We start from the raw sequence: 18,634 nt of genomic DNA on the forward strand, positions 1-18,634 counted from the left end.
TTCATTTTAATTAGTGGCATTGCCTTATTTTATTGGGACCTCTGCATTGGAGTGTAGCTGCAACCTGTGGTATATGGTGAAACTGTAGTACGATGAAAGTCTCGCAGAATCTACTTACCCACATAATGTTTGTATGTAAACACCATCACTTAAAACTAATATAGCCAAACTGCACAATCAAATAAGCCCTCGCAGGAATAAGTTCATAAAATAAATATTCTGTGCCCATCTATTTTGGCTGTTGGGCCATCTCTGACACATATTTCTCATTTAATAAAATTTTAGCTTGTTAAATTTAGTCAACTTTTGAGCATATAATCTAAGGTTTTTTTTATTGTTTATTAGTACAAGTTGACTTATCACTAGGGACAAGATTATATGGTGAATTATGATAAAAGAAAAAACTAACACCGAAAAGTGTTTCAATTCACCTAAATGCAAGTTAATACACCATAAAGTTCCGAAATGCACTAAAATCAATAGTAATGTAGCAGGAAATTTGTACCAAACTGTATGAACTAAATTAGTGGGAAAAAATTACTTCAGTGTTTTTTATTTTGCAACTGTTAATAGGAACTCAGATTTATATTATGACAGTACATTTTCCAAATACACAAATACTTGCCAATTTATTTTTGTTCTGAATAGTTATGCATTGTGTATTTAAAATTATTATATTATAAACATGCAGTATATATTATTGGCAATATCTAGTTTCAAAATAAGTGGGACTGATTTCAAAAGTAAATGAACATTAAAAAATTAGTGTGTGTGTGACTAATTGATGGAAACAGCAAATTTATAAATAAAATTTTAAAAAAGTTGAAATTTTTTTTCTTAAATATTGTAGCAACTGATGGTAACTTACTGTATTGTCTTGATCTTGTACGTGGTGCATGCCGATAAACTTTAGGGAAGGGGGGAAACAAAGCTTTTGTGTTTTTGGTTACTTTATAAATCAAGGTTGGCCATCACCTTAGTGATTAAAAAAATCCTTTTTAGCCAAATTTTTAATTAAAAAATTTATAATTCTTGAGTTGTGATTTTCATCTATAGTTTATTCATTCTGATAATGATAAGTAGGGACCCCAGAAAATGGTGAACCGCGAAATACACGAAATACCGCGAAATTGGGCACTATTTCACTGTTTTCACGAAATCTGGTACTTTTTTCACAAAACACGAAACTTTGCGCGAAATCCACGTAATTTCCGTTACCAAGAATGTTTACATTGGTCGGATACTGTAAATAATCTTACTATCGATTGTATTGATATCGCGTAACGAAATCGATTGTAGTTTCAACATGACGGCAAACGTGTATATTTACGTTGCCGCTATGTAGCAGCGTTACGAACACAATTTTCGTGTAGTTGGTATTAGTTCTCAAAAAATCTAGCGCACAGAAGCGAACACAATATTTACGTTTACATAATACAGTAGAACCCCGATTATCCGTGTTAATGAAGGGGACGAGTGAGTCTGATAATTGAAAATCGCGGTTAAACTAGTCATGCTTGCCTCAAAAGTCATTAGCCCACAGAGAGCCATCTGTGAATATTCGGAAATTACATATAAATATACACATGCTTTGTGTGCGTGTGCGTTGTTGACATAGAAGCGGGCTGCTTAGTGCTGGCCAGCAGTGGTTTTTAAATCTTTCGTGTGCGGAGATGTGGGCACGCGAGTCGTTTTTGCACCGAGGTGTGTGGCTAACCGCGCGGCCAATCCGAGGGCCCAAGACAGCTGATAGCTGCCAAGGTCACGCATTCTTTTCATCGCTCGTAAGCGACGCTGACACACTTCGCTCATTGCTCTGTTGTCAGTAACACAATCGGGCTGGTTATTGTTTTACAGAACGACTGCCTTTAAAATTCTTTTGGAATGAGATTTTTCATACCAGTGCATTAAGACTTGATTTCATGGTTTTGAAATGGTGTCTCTGCTGTCTTGTATACATAATTCACTGTGTTTTTATCCCCCTTTATTTATATGAATTTTAAATTTTAGATTTTAATTTATTTTTAGCTTGCTGAACGTGGACCTAGTGCAAAAACGGCCTAATTTGAGAGGGTTGCAGATGGGTCAGAAATCTTATAACGACCCTAATCTCGGTAACCATGAGGGGTCGTTATATCTATTCTCTGTTCACTCTTAGCTGAGTTTTGATATAAACAAACACCGTCGTATCACTGCGCCGCATCAGCAAGTGATGACTGAATTTATCTTGCGTGCCAAGCACTAGTTGTAACACACACACTTCAGTGTCAGCCTGTGAAGCAAAATGAAGGATTTTTTTCACGATTTTTTATGCAGGGTGGCCACCAAAACGGGAAAAACCGGGAATATGTCGGGAATTTGAAAGGGCCCGGGTAAAACCGGGAAACTGTCTGGAATTTTATTTCTTTCCTGGGCAAATGCTGCGGTGTAAATGCACACAACTTATATAAGACGTACATCGCGGCGTCTGATAATCACGCGGCAAATCTGTACAGTGTCATGTTGGCAGCGACTGTAGTGTTCCCAGGCGTGTCATGTTTCTTCTTTCCTCATAGACGCAATACGTCACTAAGAGGCGGAGGGGGAGGGGGAATATGAACCGCACTACGGCGTGCAACACGGGGTGTTGTTCTAATTTGTTCTGTTCAGTACAAGTCTTCGAGCGGTTTTAGTCTTAGGCTGTGCAGTTTTTTAGGAAGCTATTGCGGCAATGTCTACTAGGTATTCCTGTCGTTATGAGTCTTGAGGTTCCATGGGCTACTGAGGATGCGAAAGACAGAACTTGTGCGAGATGCAAGATATGCAATAAAAGTTTCAAGATCGATACGATGGGTAGGGGAGCATTTACAAGCCATGCCAAATCTAAGAATTACAATAGAGTTATAAATAACCAATCAAGAAACCTGCAAGTTACAGAATTTTGTTTCCACTCAACCTGCTCAGGATGAAGCCCACGCTTCCTGTAACAAAGTTTTATTAGTACTTTAATTTATACTAGTAGCTTCCAACGGTTTAGCGGTGTTATAAACTACGACGTCTTGTAATCCATCGCTTATCAATAAACTGTCAAATATGTCCAGTAACTAACGACACTGCACGTTTTTTTATGAATATTTGCAGCGTGTTGAGGCCGGCCGATAAACCTTCCGCATTAACTAACCTTTAACGTCGGTAATGCTATGTTCACTTAAAATTTGTAAAATAATAATACTAAACATATAATTATTATGTACACCAGAACCCCGATTTCACGAACACCGGATTTAACGAAGCAGTGATTTTACGAGTACATTCTCGGGAACTGTAAAAAAATTGGAAATTTTGACCAAAATGTGAAAAACAGAAAAAAAAAATTAAAAAAAAACGCAATGAAAGATCATATATACAGAATAAAAGCATGTTGGACCTCCTGCGGTCACCAGCAAAGCATAAACACGACCCAATGCGTGGTGCAACTGCTACATCGCTTCGTTATTGCTCGCGCGAGAGGCGGGACGTGGAATGTTAGAAGAAAGGAAGGGGGAAATGCGGGGGATGACAGATAGCAGCCAGTGTGTTTCCTGCGTGGGGAATAAGTGGCGTAGCTCCTTTTTTTATGCTGTGTGAAGCGACCTTTTTCTATCAACTCACGGGAAAAGATAATTGCTTGAGCTGTCAAAATAAACATCGCTGCGACAGTTAAAACAAGACGCGGGCGAGCATCCGGTAGGTCGATGTGTGTATCTACTCGAAAAACATTTCTCAATTCATGACACTAATAAGATTCCTTATAACTTACACGTATAGCCTGATGTTTTCAGCCTGATCCATGCAAGTTCTTTAGCACGTTTTGAATGAAAACAACCACCAGCCGGCCAGTGTTGTGCCCTGTTTAATACGCACAAAATATACCAAATATATTTGGTTAAAAAAAAAAAAAAAAAAAAAAAAAAAGAACCTCAGGGAACTTAGGGCAAAAAAAGTCAAAATAATGAGTGATGCCTTAAAACAGACCGCTCTCATAGACTAAGAAATTTTTAAACACAAAAAAGGTTAAAGTTATGTGGCAAATATATATTTAGTAAACTGCCACCTGTTTTTTTAGTTGGGTATGTATCACATTTTGTGCATTTTTGTTTTATATTTAGTACTATACAGTTCCGTGTTTTAAAATGTGTGCTTTGTATCATGTATTACATAAATAAAAACATGTCATTTTGTATAAATATTGCAAAACCTGGAAAATCTTGAAAATACCTGGAAAAACCTGGAAAAAACCTGGAATTTTTTATCACAAATATAGTGGCCACCCTGTTTATGACGTCGCGCACTGTGGTGTTACCGACATTAAACTCAATCGCAAGTTTTGCAATCGTTTCTCCACTCTGAAATCTTTCTATAATTTTTGTTTTGCTGTCGATTGACAGTACCACTTGCTTTCTTTTCTGTTCATTTGATGACATGATGAAATGTTATGCTCAACACTTCCACACAACACTACGGTATAATCCGTCGGAATGCAGATCAATGTTACAATACAGTGAAACCCTGATTATCCATTTTCCAATGGACCATGAGTAAAAAACGGATAATCCAGGAAATCCTACAATGTGGGAACACACTCTAAAGTTATCAAATGCACAATGTATGTACTATTGCAAAAACTTTCAGTGAATCAGTTAGGTATTTCCATAAATTGACACCAGCAGCACACTATATACACTATCAATAGGAGCCTGTTCTTTTCGCGATCGCGATTAAACGACGATAAATGTGAAATCACCGTTAAATACAGTTTTTACGCGAAATCGCCATAACACAGCGTTTTTACACGAAATTTTGTATTAAAACGCGAAATCGCAGTGTTTTTACGCGAAATTTAAATACTGGTTAAAAGACTTGTCTCGTCAATGGTAAACAAACACCGCAACATTGCCGCCAAACATTAATCATAAATGCACTAAAGCAAACAAAAGCTTACACACGCTCACGTTATAATGTTAAACCCAAAAATATACTGTAAAAATACGCAAAACTACGGCGTTTATTTTCCTTTCTGGCATAATGTTTGGATATATAAGACAAACAGGCGAAGTTTTAAAGCGTACGCACACCGCTCGGGGCACTGACGTCAGCTTGGAACAGCGACCCCGGATAAATACAAAAGCAAGCAGATGATTGGGCGAACTGTGTTTGGAACAGCCTTACGTGAGTGGCCATATCACGTCAGCCGGGGGCGCTGGCATATAGTTGGAACAGCGTCGTAGTATCAAGAGAAATTATAAGATGAGTTTTCAACAGCATTTATAATTTCTAAACGCTCTTTAATGGTTTTAACCTCTTTTGTAGGCCGATACATATCAATGAACCTTTACAAATTTCACACGTGCATTAGAGTTAAATGCGTAAAGCTAATTTACCGTAAACAAAGAAAATCTCGCGCATATACGGCCGGCCACGGAAACGCTAGGATGAACAATTTAATTTCGTCTATGTTTCTGGCAGGATTTCACTGTCGCTAAATAGAAACGTGTTTACGTTGGGCTGGTATGTACAGTATATCGACCACGGTTGTATTGTTATGTCGATTATCGCACAAAGCAAGAACTATCGTGCGAGCGTTAGCTTTCGTCTGTTGTTTTATCGAAGTTGGTGAACTTGTTAGCAACAGCGTCATGCTCACTTTATTCGTTTTCTTTTAGTAATGGTCGCCATATGTAAATATTGGTATTGCATGTCGTGTAGACACGCGTAAACTGGAATATTTCTCGGGAATTTGAATGAGAAATCGGTAAAAAGCCTGTAAAGTTCAACCTGTTAAACCGGGTTAAAAAATATTCGTAAACGATGGAAACTGGATTTTTTTAACATTGTTCTTGCGGGATTTTTTCGGGACCACGGACAATGAACAATAAAACCGGGAAATTCTACAATGCGGGAACGAATAAACGAGGTTTCACTGTATTCACGTAACATGCAACACAAAAATAGTATGTACATACATATGTATGTACTAGTATTTTTTAAACTTTCTGTGTAAATAAACATGACTGAGTCAAAGTACTTTGCCCAACATACATTTTGCAAAGTATTTTAACATTTACATACATATTGAATCATTGGTTATATGTAACTAAAAAATTGGACTTGATGGACATAAATCACAGTTAATCCGCGAATCGGATGATCGAGTCGCGGATAATCCGGGTTCTACTGTAGTTTCATTCTGGCCGAACACAATATTTTTTCGTGTGCGTGCCACTACGGCATAAATGTTTTTACGGTGCAGCTTGCAATAGTGGTTTTTTTTTTATGACGTCTCGGTTACTCGGTATTAATTTCCAAGCATCTAGTTAGTAGTGCTTATTTTTGTGTTAAGATGCCGAAAATAGTTACGGTTTTCGATCGAGAACGAGAGATGAAGCAGGAAGGATTTTATATATTTGATGTTAAGGATAAGATAATAATGTGTAAGTTTTGCAACGTGTGTGTGGACTGGATGCGTCGAGACACATGCCTAAAACACGTTTCTAACACAACTCATAAAAAAAAATTATGTGCGGAATCAACGTCGACTATCGGTACTGCAAAACAGACGTCTATAGGAGCTGCTTTGCAAACTTCTAAAAACATAGTTGTAAACAAACAATTTATTAAAAACTTTGTTGAAATGATGGTGGGGGCAAACATACCTTTGGAAAAAGCAGATGGCCAACAGACCATACATTATTTTAATTTCCAAACATAGTAATATTACAACACAATTTTTAAAAAAAACCAACATTTGGTTAGAAACAGATGGAATAGAACAGGCTAGGGGAACACAGGGTTGCTGTAAAGGAGACAAGACCAAGAAGAAAACTAGAAACACTAAAAACTTTTTAGTGTTTGCCAACTGAGTGCATTTTATGTTTAATATTAAAATTTAAAAAAATTTGAAGCAAAACAATCCTAGTTTGCCAATTTCAATTTTAATTTAATGTATCTCACCAAATTTTTACACCGATTTTTAGCACAGCTTGCTTATTTTTACACTGATTTTTTGCACCGCTTGCTTATTTTGACACAGATTTTTTGCACCGCTTTTGTCATTTTTTAACACCGAAATGAGCCAGTTTTATTTACCATTTTCTGGGGTCCCTAATGATAAGTGCGTGGAAAAAATACTGTAACAGGAAAGCAGCTAATACGGCAAGTATGTTTAGTGTTTTGTGAAAAATTCACAACCTATTAAGGTTTTGCCAATACTGCTGTTACTGAAGAAAATAAAATTATAGAGAAATTTCATCAAGATTTAACAGAAATTAAAATTAAATTCTTTATGAAGTTGTGCCTCTTTAGTGAAAATTGTTCACAATTTAAAAAAAAAACCTTGTTCTTTAGGATATGAAGAAATTAGTATGTACTGTAATTTATTTTATTCGCAATAATTTCTACTCAGTATTCAGTAAAATAATTTTAAAATAAAATTTTCTATTATTTGAAACGAACAAATAAAATATTTTATGCAGGAGCATGGCCATAGTGAAATTTTTACTTATTTGTAGTTAATGTGAGTTGCTTATATTTAATATGTTACAAGCAAAGTTACAGTATATTGTAATGTCTTAAATTGATATTGTCTTATAACGAATGATGTTTTATATTAGACTGAGGTAGCCGAACTTTCAAGGTCATCTATCTCTCCCCCTCCCCCACTTCCACTTCCTAATCCTAAATAATAGTAACTCACATTTATAAAGGTACTTGCATAAATGTTTATTAGGCACTAAAATATTCATTTATTTACAGGAATTCTTGTTTCATTATGATTGCCAAAAACGATTTGAAAGTATTTCTCTTTTATTCCCGCTACTGTGGTAATTTAATTTATGTATACTTGTTCTTTAAAAATTAACTGAAAAATATGTATTTTATTATTTTTTTAAGTTAAAAAATAAAATTTATAAAGTAGCTATAGGTACTATGTAGTCTCATGTACTTGTACTTTCATGCATTATGTACTGTATGTTGCATATTCACAGGTTGCTGAAAATGAATCACAGAATGAAACTTATTTTGTTTCTCATTTCATCAGCAGTATCATAAATCTGACTGTTCATTCCACACACTTGGGAAACACATCTCCACACCTCACATTCAGCTTGAACTTGCAATGCTGGTCTCCTCTGGTGTCTCCGATGTTCACAATCACAACTGCTTTGTTCAATTGTTTAGCTTGCAACACTATCCTGTAGCCAGAGAAAACCGACAGCGATGAACCAAGAACAAGCACAGAGTCGCACATTTCTACATTCTTCTTAACCAACTGTACACGAGCCATCGGCACACTTTCACCAAAGAAAACTATGTCCGGTTTCAGGACACCTCCGCATGTGTCACAGCTTGGAACGCAAAACGTATCCACCTGATTCTGAAACAATACACAGTGTCAACATAAAATACATACTAGTTGTTGTTACAATAGCCAAATGTCTTGCCGGCTGGCGTAAGATACCAGTTTGGTCCCCTGAATGGCCCAGATTATCGTAGCTGATGTTTGTGATGGCTTGACTGTATACAGACAATTATATAAATCTTAATTGAAGACAGTTAAAACTGTGTGATAACATATTTTTTGACTAAGTCATTTCTTGGGCACTTGCAATAATTTTAAAGCTTAAAACTAAATTTTGGGACACTTTTGAAGTATAAATTATAAGTGAATTGTTTTATAAACATTAATTTTAAGGCATAACTGCCAAAGCCCAAGATTGGTCACAAAGCCACGTTTTCATTAGTGTGATCACAATGCCACGTGGCAAAAAATTTTTGACGCCATCCATTGATAGGACAATCATTTAAACTAAAAAATGTTTGTATTAATCCGTATACAGAAGGTAACATTACTAGCAACATACATCTCATACATCTATTCTCTTATGAACCATCTAGAGATTAATTACCAAATATGTACCAGTCTTTAAGATATTTGTGCAAAAACTGGCTTCCCATCAGTGTTATCATTGTCTGACTGATGATAAATTCTGTATTATTGTATTTGTTTAAAGTTTATGTACAGTAACTCACAAATTAAAAGCATTATTTCCAAGAACAAATTGTAAATTGAAGATGAATGTTGAACAAGAAAGAAGAACTGTAAGGAAAGCAAACTCAACTGTAACAGAATGCTACTCTCTGTACTCTCAGCTAACCAAATCAAAAACAAAATAATTTTCTTTCGTAAAAGTGTTTGAGTTTGACAGTTGGCTAAGTGGTTTAAGAGTTTTAGGCTGGGCTTGATTCCTGTCCGGGTCAGGAATTTTTTCACTTGTGGAAAAGTTGCTTCCTGGTTCCGGACTGGGTGTAAAGGGACCTGTCTAGCCAGGGACGCACTTGTGATAGTGAGACGGCACAAAGGGAACATGTTATCTCCTCTAAGAGCAAGGCTGTGGACTGGTGTGCTGTCGTCTCGACATGCACAGGCCAACTATGAGATTTCAACAGTAACCATAACATTATATGGTGAAGAAATGAATATAAAAGTGTAATCACACGTAATTAAAAACACTTAATACCCATGTTGATTAGCCTAAAAGTTAAAAAAAAAAAAAAAAAAAAGAGAAACTAACTAGTTGTATATTTAAATATATAACATCAACTATTTAGTACTCCCTCATACTTAAGGTAATGTAAGTCCCATGGGTGTTGGGATTTTCATGCCTAAAATATTAGTTTGAAATCACAGGTTTTAACCATTTTCACTTTTCTAAAAATACAGTTTAAAAATTAAATAAGGAAACAGAACCACTTGTCCACCCTTTTTGTATTCTTGAATGCTTTTCATAAGCAGACTCCACTTAATATCTTAAGTTCAAATCGCGAGGTTTCTTCTAGAAGCTCTGCACACCATGTCACTAGTAAATTTTAAACATTTTTATATTTTAAGACTTGCATGTCAGCTTAATGTTACTGCAATGCACAACTAAACCAAATGCATCTGAAATCAGGATGAAACGAGATACAAACCCAGTTTCTCCTCAAAGTAAGTCCATCATTATAAATTTTATTTCTGGGGTGTTTGTAGGCAAGTACTTTGCCATTCACAGTTTCCGAATACCTTCTCAAGGAGACATTAGCCTTAATATGGGGTGTGAATTTTTTTTTGCGTGGGGGCCAAATTCAAATCTGTGGTTGGTGTTAAGAGCCACCCATTTATTATTATTTACTGTTTCTGATTGAGTTACTGGCTCTGAATATACTCGTGCCTGTAACGCACATGTTTAACCTACAACTTACAATTTTACTGTTATGATGTACTAGTTTCATACCTTGAGTAATATTTATGCTATTTTACAATAAGTAACCTTCAATAATTTATGAACTAACATTTATACATACAGCACAAGTTTTTACAGTGTGCTAATATCACAAATTAACTACTGAGACAGAATTTACTCGACAAGTCTATAGGAACTCGCAAATAAAAGTTGTCAAAAACAGCCATAAATATGTTTTTATCTCAACATTGCTTGAAAGATTTTCTGCTTCTATAAAATGTGTGTTCAGACACAAATGAAATAAGTGAGAATGGTGATGCATATTTGCAAAAATATTTGGTATATATTTACTCTGATACATGGGCCACTGCTGGTTAACAGGCCATTTCCATTATTTCTAAAAATTATGGCACGTTGCAGTTAGCCCAAGGCTAACCTTAAGGATCCATAAAAGTGCATATTAAATGTTGGTGGTCATTTTTGATGACCTGAATAGCTACAAGCATCCTAACAGAATTGAAGATGCAGCGGTAAATATGTAGTTTAGCTGTATTTGCGGGGGAAAAAAAATGTTAAAAATCCGAAAATACTTTTATTATATGCTCTTTTACTTCCTCTTTTCATTAAACCCGGCGGGGATAAGAAATTCCAAATACTTTAGTAGGAGATATCAAATTTTTTAATTTTCATAGTTGAGCGATATTTGTTTAAAAAAATTTAAAAATTCCGAAAATACTTTTATTCTATGCTCTTTAACTTCCTCTTTTCATTAGACCTGGCAGAGATAAGAAATTTCAAATACTTTAGGAGATACCGATTTTTTTAATTTTCATCACAATACCTGTGCATTCATGCAGCATGTTTTTTGTTTACGAGTATGAATTTTTTTTCTTTTCGTGACGTAGGTGAACGACTACATCATTTTATACTAATGGCAAAGGAATTGTACCCGCCTCTAACTTGAGTTTTTAACGTTTAAAATTTTAATGTTTTATTTGTTATTTGGATATTGTTGCGCAAGTAATAAGTAAAAAAAAAAAATTACGCGAGTTCCTACTGTTCATCCTTTGTCCCAGTTTGTTTGGTAAGGTCAGTTACATTATAAATACTTTAAAACTAAACAACCATTAAAATTAATTCACATTATTTTTAATGTCCGCTTAGTTTGAAAGTATTTATAATGTAACTAACCTGACCTAATTGACCATTTTAATTAATTAGGCATTCACGAACACACAGCAAAATAAAAAAATGGCGGCAGTCAAATTTGGAATTTCTTATCTCCGCCGGGTTTAACGAAAAGAGGAAGTTAAAGAGCATATAATAAAAGTATTTTCGGATTTTTAACATATTTTTTTTCCGCAAATACCGCTAAAGTACATATTTACCGATGCAGCTGTCCTGCTATGCATCGCTGTGGTCTATCAGGGGCCTGTGGTGCTCTTTTTTTATAACAAATGTGACAATCCATTTCATTTTTTTTTTTCCCCTGACAGTAAATTTTAGTTTTCATAACCATACCATAAAAACTTGTTTTTCGGGGCTACTTTGTGCAAGGCCTAGTTTGGATCAAAGTAGCCCCTTTCCTCTTACAAATACTTTTTGTACCACCAAATCTGTTAAAACACATTTCTAAGAACAAAGTTTTACAAAACCATCAAGAGATAATTAAAAGAAATTAAAAATATATTAAAAAGATCAGCAGCACTAGTAACAAACCTGTGGCAAATCAACATCTCCATCAGGTCTAATGGCAGTTGCTGACAGTACCATGTTAGAATTTAGCTCTGCAAGTTTTTCTTGAAATACATGTCTGTCAATTCTAGTATCGCAACCCATACACATGACCTTGAATGTTGAACCATGTAGCTCAATCACGTTCTTACTACCAGCTTTATGGTGTAACCTATCAACATTTTGAGTAACAATACACTGTAGTTTATTAAGTTCTTCTAGCTTTGATAATGAATAGTGTGTTTCGTTGGGAGAAAAAGAAGAGAACCGTGGCCAGCCAAAATAATTACGAGCCCAATAACGTTTGCGCAACGAAGGACTTTTCATAAAATCTTGAAATTTGACCGGCCGTGTCGAACTCCGAGCATACAGACCCACTTCCTCAGACCGATAATCGGGAATACCGCTCTCCGTTGACACGCCAGCTCCCGTCAACACAAGTATTCTGCTATGAGATCGCAAAAAACCCGTCAATGTTTCCACATCCACGTCCTGAGAAGGGTTGTGTTTCGGTACAAATGCAAGTGAACACAGAGACTTTCGTAAAACATGTATGTTAGCGTTTGAAGTAGACACTAACAAATGTTTTAAAAAAGCCATATTATAATAAAGAATAATATAAATCAATGGTAAACCTAACCAAAAATATTAAAATAGCCAGCAGGTAATTTTTATGGACAGCCAACACATGCCGCACAATTCAAACAGTAAATAGGATTGTAAAACATTATTGTCATATAATTAAAACGTCAAAACCTAATGGAAGATCAGAAAGAGAAAGTACTTATAACCAGAGACAATATAGTACGGTAACACATATAAACTTTTAGTAAATAAATAGTGACAACTACCATAGAAAGAACGGTAATAATTTGAGAATGTTGCACCCGTGCAATAAATATAAAGGTTTTAGATAAGTTTCTTCTTCATAAATAATATTGGCCTAGGTGTCCGTTGCAGCCATAACCAAGTCTAGTAGTACTTCGTCTTCCACAGTAATAACGAGCAAAGATTTCTTCACAGAAGCTGAAAAGGAAAGCTTCAAGAATGTTACAAATGCTGTAGTGTTGATGACGTCACACGCCCGATGCGGAGTTAATAATCAGGTAGCCTATGTGGCAGCTTCGGCCGACCAGATAGAACGAGAAAAGTTACAATATGAGACCACATGTGATAGATAACCTTCCTGTACATAATGACTCCAGCCTGCAGGAGATGACAATAAAACTGTGTGATTTATATCTCGCCTGTCACATCCTGAGTCACAGGCTGGAGTAACTGAAAGGTTTATTTTATGCAGATGTTGCTTGAAACGTTCGTGATTGAGGCGGAGACGAACCATAGTTGTAATGAATCCCCTTTTTTCGGTCACCTCACGATTTCATACTTCAGTCTGTTGTGGTTGAACTAATCGGTATGACTGGCCTGTCTTCCAAGCTTCCCAATACATTGTCCAATGCAGTCGAATTTCCATCTGAAGCAATATTAGCAAGTTTTTCTGCATGCACACTTTTCCTGTACTCTTATGTGGCTCGGTAACCAGATTAGCTGGAATTCACCACCAGTCTCGAACATTTTATGTGTGATGCTTTGTTCTCAGAATCAGGTCGATAGCATCATTTTATGATTTGTGGGAAGAAGTCAATAAAACAATACCACGAATGCAGTAGTTTGTGCCAATCATGTGCATTAAAGGCACCTTTTTTAATATTTCAAAATAGAGTTTTTAAAAAATTTTTTAACTTAAATTTGACGCCAACCGCCGGTGCTCCCTATGGTCCTCACAGGCCGTTATGTCACAACAACACTTACTCTTAAGTGCATCGAACACGCCTGAGCATGATGTCTGCCGAGTGAGTTAAAGTGCACCGCGACGAACACAAAGTCGTTTACAGCGCCCGGCCGGGTGTGGCAATGCGCTAAACTAAAGCAGTAATTATTCTTTTAAATCAAAAACGAAATTAATAACAATTAAAAGATAATTCAAGGGAAGTTATGTCCAATAATCATATATTGTGAAATATGTCATTTAAGTCCAAAACTGGTCGGAGCTGTTTTCCCGCGCTTCACGTGTCTAGGCGCGAGGTCGCACGGTGCTCTCGCGCCTGTTACCGTCGGGAGCTCAAAGGGGTCCAGCGCCTTCATATTTCGCGCCACATCCAAGTCTCAGCAATAGTGTAAGTTCTTCAAATCCTTTTTCCAGCTCTGCCCCGACCCCACTCAGTCGCATGTCATTTCGTGCGACTCGTCACATAATCATTTAATCCCAAAAGGGAGATTTTCCATTTTTTTTTTTTACGTAATTTCATGTCCAGAGTTTAATCTAACCACATAATAACTGTTTCAAGCTGTAATAAGTGACTGTGACTTTTATGCTTTTATCTAACCGGACCCACGTACTTTTCGGGACTTTGTTTTGTAACAGGTTAGATTGCAAATAACTTTAAAACGTTAATTTGTATGTACTGTTTTACATGTTAACGTCAATTTCTGCATAAGCTGTTGCAGCATAGTAGCTCCGCGACCATCCGTCATATCTTTCACGTCGATAACGGCCACAGCATAAGTCCGCACATACCGTTTTGCCATCTATCCTGGTTGCGCGCATCGTCTACGCATACAAACGGTCAGACAACAGACGCGGCCAGTACTTGGACCAGTGTGTGTGACGGTTCTTAATAAAGTGCAGTGTCGTGTCAATCAGGTTACCATTTATTTATAAGGCGTCCTGGGTGGCCTGAACAGCCCGGGTAGGTTTCGAACCGCGACACGCTCCTGCCTGCAGCCACGAGGCCGAACCCCTGTTATTTCCCCTGAGATCACTTTTCAGATTAATAATTACTTAAAAAACTTAGGCAGCGGGAGTGGCGTCAAATTCATTGCTCCCTCCCATTTTATTCAGCCCAGTGTACAGCCATGCCAATTCTTTTTCAGCATATTTTTTTCTCTCTTCCCCCCCCCCCCCCCCATCAACAAACACCAACCTGTTCACAGCTTCGCCAATGCTACGTTGCGACTTGGAGTGGTGCTTGAAGCGCCCCAGTTCCATAACACCCGCTTGCTGTCATGTACTAAGTCTTGTTACACAAAGCCATTTCGTGACCAGACTTGCGGGGGCAAGCAGACATTCAGCCCCTGGTGACTTCCCCAAAGTCTCGCAATCAGCAAGCTTGTTCAACCAGCCTGGTCAAATTCTCGGTGCGGCAGACACGTCGCGGTGTTTCGTTGCCTTGATTCTCACGAACCTTGCAGAATTTCCCCCGCACTCGCCAGTACCCTCGTCCAGAACCCAGGCCGGGTCAGTTACCGGTCATAACCTCCCCCACTCCTCTCTGATCCATGGAGGTCATAACCCACAGCCGCTCTCACACTCTCGTCCGCACACCCTGCCGGTGATGAGAGGAATTAAGATGCGCCGAACTGCTAAAAGACGTATCCACAGACCGCGACCCATCTAGTGGAAGCAAGAGACACTAAACCCTCCCTACCATTCTGGCTGTCCACCTGAGGGCAGCACTGTCGTGCCCATAAGAACAATGTTCAAGTTGAATCGACCCTCGACCTGACCGCTCGCCGGGCGAGTTGAGTTCCCCACTTCTCCGTCCAGAGCGCGCTGGTCAAGGATGCCAACTTCTAGTGTCTATGGCGACGAGCGCCGATGAATACCGAAGGCTCCCCTCCCCCACCCTCTTTCAAGGGAGACTTGGCCTTTTAATTTAGCGACCCAACCACACCCCGAGGTCACTTTTCTTAGGGCAGCCAACCGCGAACGTCTCTGGTCAGCGACTCTCCTGGCTTACAAGAGAATTAGAAGAGCACCGATCAATAATTTGAAATGTAGTCTACTGCAGTTAAGGCCTCAAGTGCCGATGTACTATTTTTAGCTTTTAGTCTGCCCTAAGTAGTCGCAAGTTAAATCTTTTTCCTTCTTCCAACTTTCTTCGTATTGCCGTCGTCCGGGTTCTCGTGTTCGAGTCCGGGCGTGGTTCCTAGCAGGAAGGCTGTTTTTTTAAATGAAAGTGTGTCCGGGAGAGCGCCAGGCTAGCTCTGTGTCTAACCAAGAGTTGGGTCATTGGGTGCGAATGCCACTGCATGGCCCGCTAGGACCGTCGGCAGTGGACATGGTTGAAGGGATCCCTGGCTATTGACACGTTACGGGCCCTGCACAGCATAAAACACTGATTCCTGGCTAAATTAGGAAGGTTCACACAATAACATACACGGATTCGGTTTTACACAGTCGTATACACGTCGCACATGGAGTGTGCGTAGTGGACGTTTGATTGAATTGAACAGTTACACTTGAAGTTTACAGTTACACGATGCACATTGAATTTCCCTACAATAATTACACTAAATTTGACACTGGGCGCTCTGATGCGCCGTCACTAATCTTAAATCCTCACGCCAGTCGAGGTTGTGGGGAGAGGTCGATTGGAGGCGGCCAATCCCAAAAATTGCAATACAGCGACACCCGGGTCCACCTGTGTCGACCGCGGCTCGCGATTAAATTTATTACAAGTATTTATTACATTGTTGTTGCCGGTGCTTGTAAACTCGGCGATTATCCAAAAATCCTTGGTGGCGGGAGTCGGCCCGTGACGTATGCTGCACTGCCCCGCATAATGCTTTGTGCGGGGAGTTTATGTTTAAGCGGATGGGTTAGGCCCTACACCGTAAAAGGGACCGGGTACGCACAGGGAGTTTAAACAACGAAGAGGATTTGAAGAATGACTATAGTTACCAGTAGTGAATTTCGGTGGAGACAAAGGATGAAGACTCCCCATGGGACGCACGTCCGCCCCGGTCCGTGAGTAGCTCTCGGTACTGACGTCTGGTTTTGGCGCGAGGGGAGGGCTCAGCGTCTTTTCGCGCCAAAGTTTCTTAAGTTCCGTTATTCGGAAATTATTAAATTAACAAGAGATTGAAAGTGGCTCTAAATTCATACATTAAATAATAAAAGTTAACCTAATTTACTGATACTCTCTAGGAATTAGATTAAACAAGTTTGAATTATACGAGTCACACTGGAGACTGTTCTTCACTTGCTGACTGCTCCAGTGGCGATTTTTACATAAAAACGGGAAGGTCATAATTACGTTACACAATACTCTAATTAATTTAGGCTGAAGGCCGCACTCACAAATGTATTAACGTAACTTTACACGTGAGTGACCCAGGCACTCCTACGTCGCACTTCCCTTGGACGGGGTTTTTAATAAAAGATGACGTTACCATTAAATTCTGTTTGATTTATAATTGTTTGGGGTCGAGGTGGCTGGTTAATTAGGGCATGGTCTTTGATTGTACCTGTTGTTCTGGTGCTCGCCTGACTCGGGTGGGTAAAGGCTAGGGGTGCGTTCCATTAGCGGGGTCGGATACTGGCGGTTGCAGGTCGGGCTTTAGGGTGGCCTTCCGACGGCACATAGTCAGGTGCAACATATTTATAGAAGCCGACCTCCGTAGCGTAGTTGGATACACACCGGCTTACGGTGCGAGGGATCCTGGGTTCGAGTCCCGGGTAAGGCATTGGTAGGGCCTGGAATTTTTCGCGATCGCTAATTTCGCATGAAAACGGGAAAAGTAACTACATTTGTGAAAACCACAACATTTCTATATTACACTGCGAATATATCCCCGAAAAGTACCATTACGGTAGAATCCCGCTGATGCGACCCCCCCTTCTGATGCGTCCATTCCGTTTATACGACTGTTTTTTTGAGAAACTGTGAAAAATTTGAGCAGAGAAAGTCGAAAATTTGAGTAAAATCGGCTGAAAAACAAGTCTGTTACACTTTGTTGGGCATTATGTGTTCACTTTTATCTTGGCGAGAGCTGTACTGTAAGCAGGCAGGCATACAAAAGACGGCTAAAAATAGATACCACCCCTCTAGACTGTCCACGCGGCAGTAGGGGTGTCCACTTTGAAAAAACATCGATGTCTTTCGATGTATCGTATGAAAACATCGATGTTTTGTACGCATCGAGTACTTTTTTAGTGTTCCGGGTTTAAACGGGTCCCTATTACTAACACTAAGGGCCGAATGCACAGATCCCACGTTTATCACTTGTTGTTATTTATTTACGTTAATTTACACCGTATATACCGTCTATTTTAACAATTAAAGCAAACATATCTAGCCTAATAACACATTTGAAACTAAAAAAAATACCTTTCGGACGGTTAATTAGGCTAGGATAGCTACATAAAAAATTATTGTATTATCGGGTGCTAGGTTTGTTTGGTCGGGATAGTTACATATGAAATTGCGAATTCCTAAAACATCTTTTAAATTATTTCTTAATATTTTAACGTAGTCACAGATTCACTGCTTTTTTCAAATAAAAATAAGCTATCTAGAATATCTTATCAGGAAAATTGTAACACAGATAGTAAACTATATAGCTAAGAAATATAATTCACAGGACACAGACCAGGTATACTGAACACAACTTTTCATGCAAACCATCACTAATTCAAACATTGTTTTAATAAAAAAAAAGTAAAGGCCATGTAATAATTTTGTTAAGTCTGTCATGTCCTATTGCCAGTGTTCTTTTGGGAGACTTTGCAAAAACAACAGTTTATTTAAACGTTTGCCTTGCAGCCTATTTCGTTGTTGATTGGCGATTTGTGCCGCTTTAGAAAACAAACGTTCAGA

General features: G+C 38.3%; 1 protein-coding gene across 1 annotated transcript; it reads right to left on the reverse strand.

Annotated features, from left to right (window-relative positions):
• Window positions 1-4,687: 4,687 nt before the first annotated feature.
• LOC134532823 (NAD-dependent protein deacylase Sirt4-like) lies at window positions 4,688-12,606 on the reverse strand. The gene is made up of 2 exons (XM_063369737.1): window positions 11,958-12,606; window positions 4,688-8,392 (listed from the first exon to the last, which is right to left on the reverse strand). The coding sequence occupies exons 1-2, from the start codon at window positions 12,570-12,572 to the stop codon at window positions 8,078-8,080; spliced, it is 930 nt and encodes a 309-aa protein (XP_063225807.1). The 5' UTR covers window positions 12,573-12,606; the 3' UTR covers window positions 4,688-8,077.
• Between the last annotated feature and the right edge of the window lie 6,028 nt (window positions 12,607-18,634).

This window comes from Bacillus rossius, chromosome 6 (assembly GCF_032445375.1).
Source record: "Bacillus rossius redtenbacheri isolate Brsri chromosome 6, Brsri_v3, whole genome shotgun sequence".
NCBI classification, from domain to species: Eukaryota; Metazoa; Arthropoda; class Insecta; order Phasmatodea; family Bacillidae; genus Bacillus; species Bacillus rossius.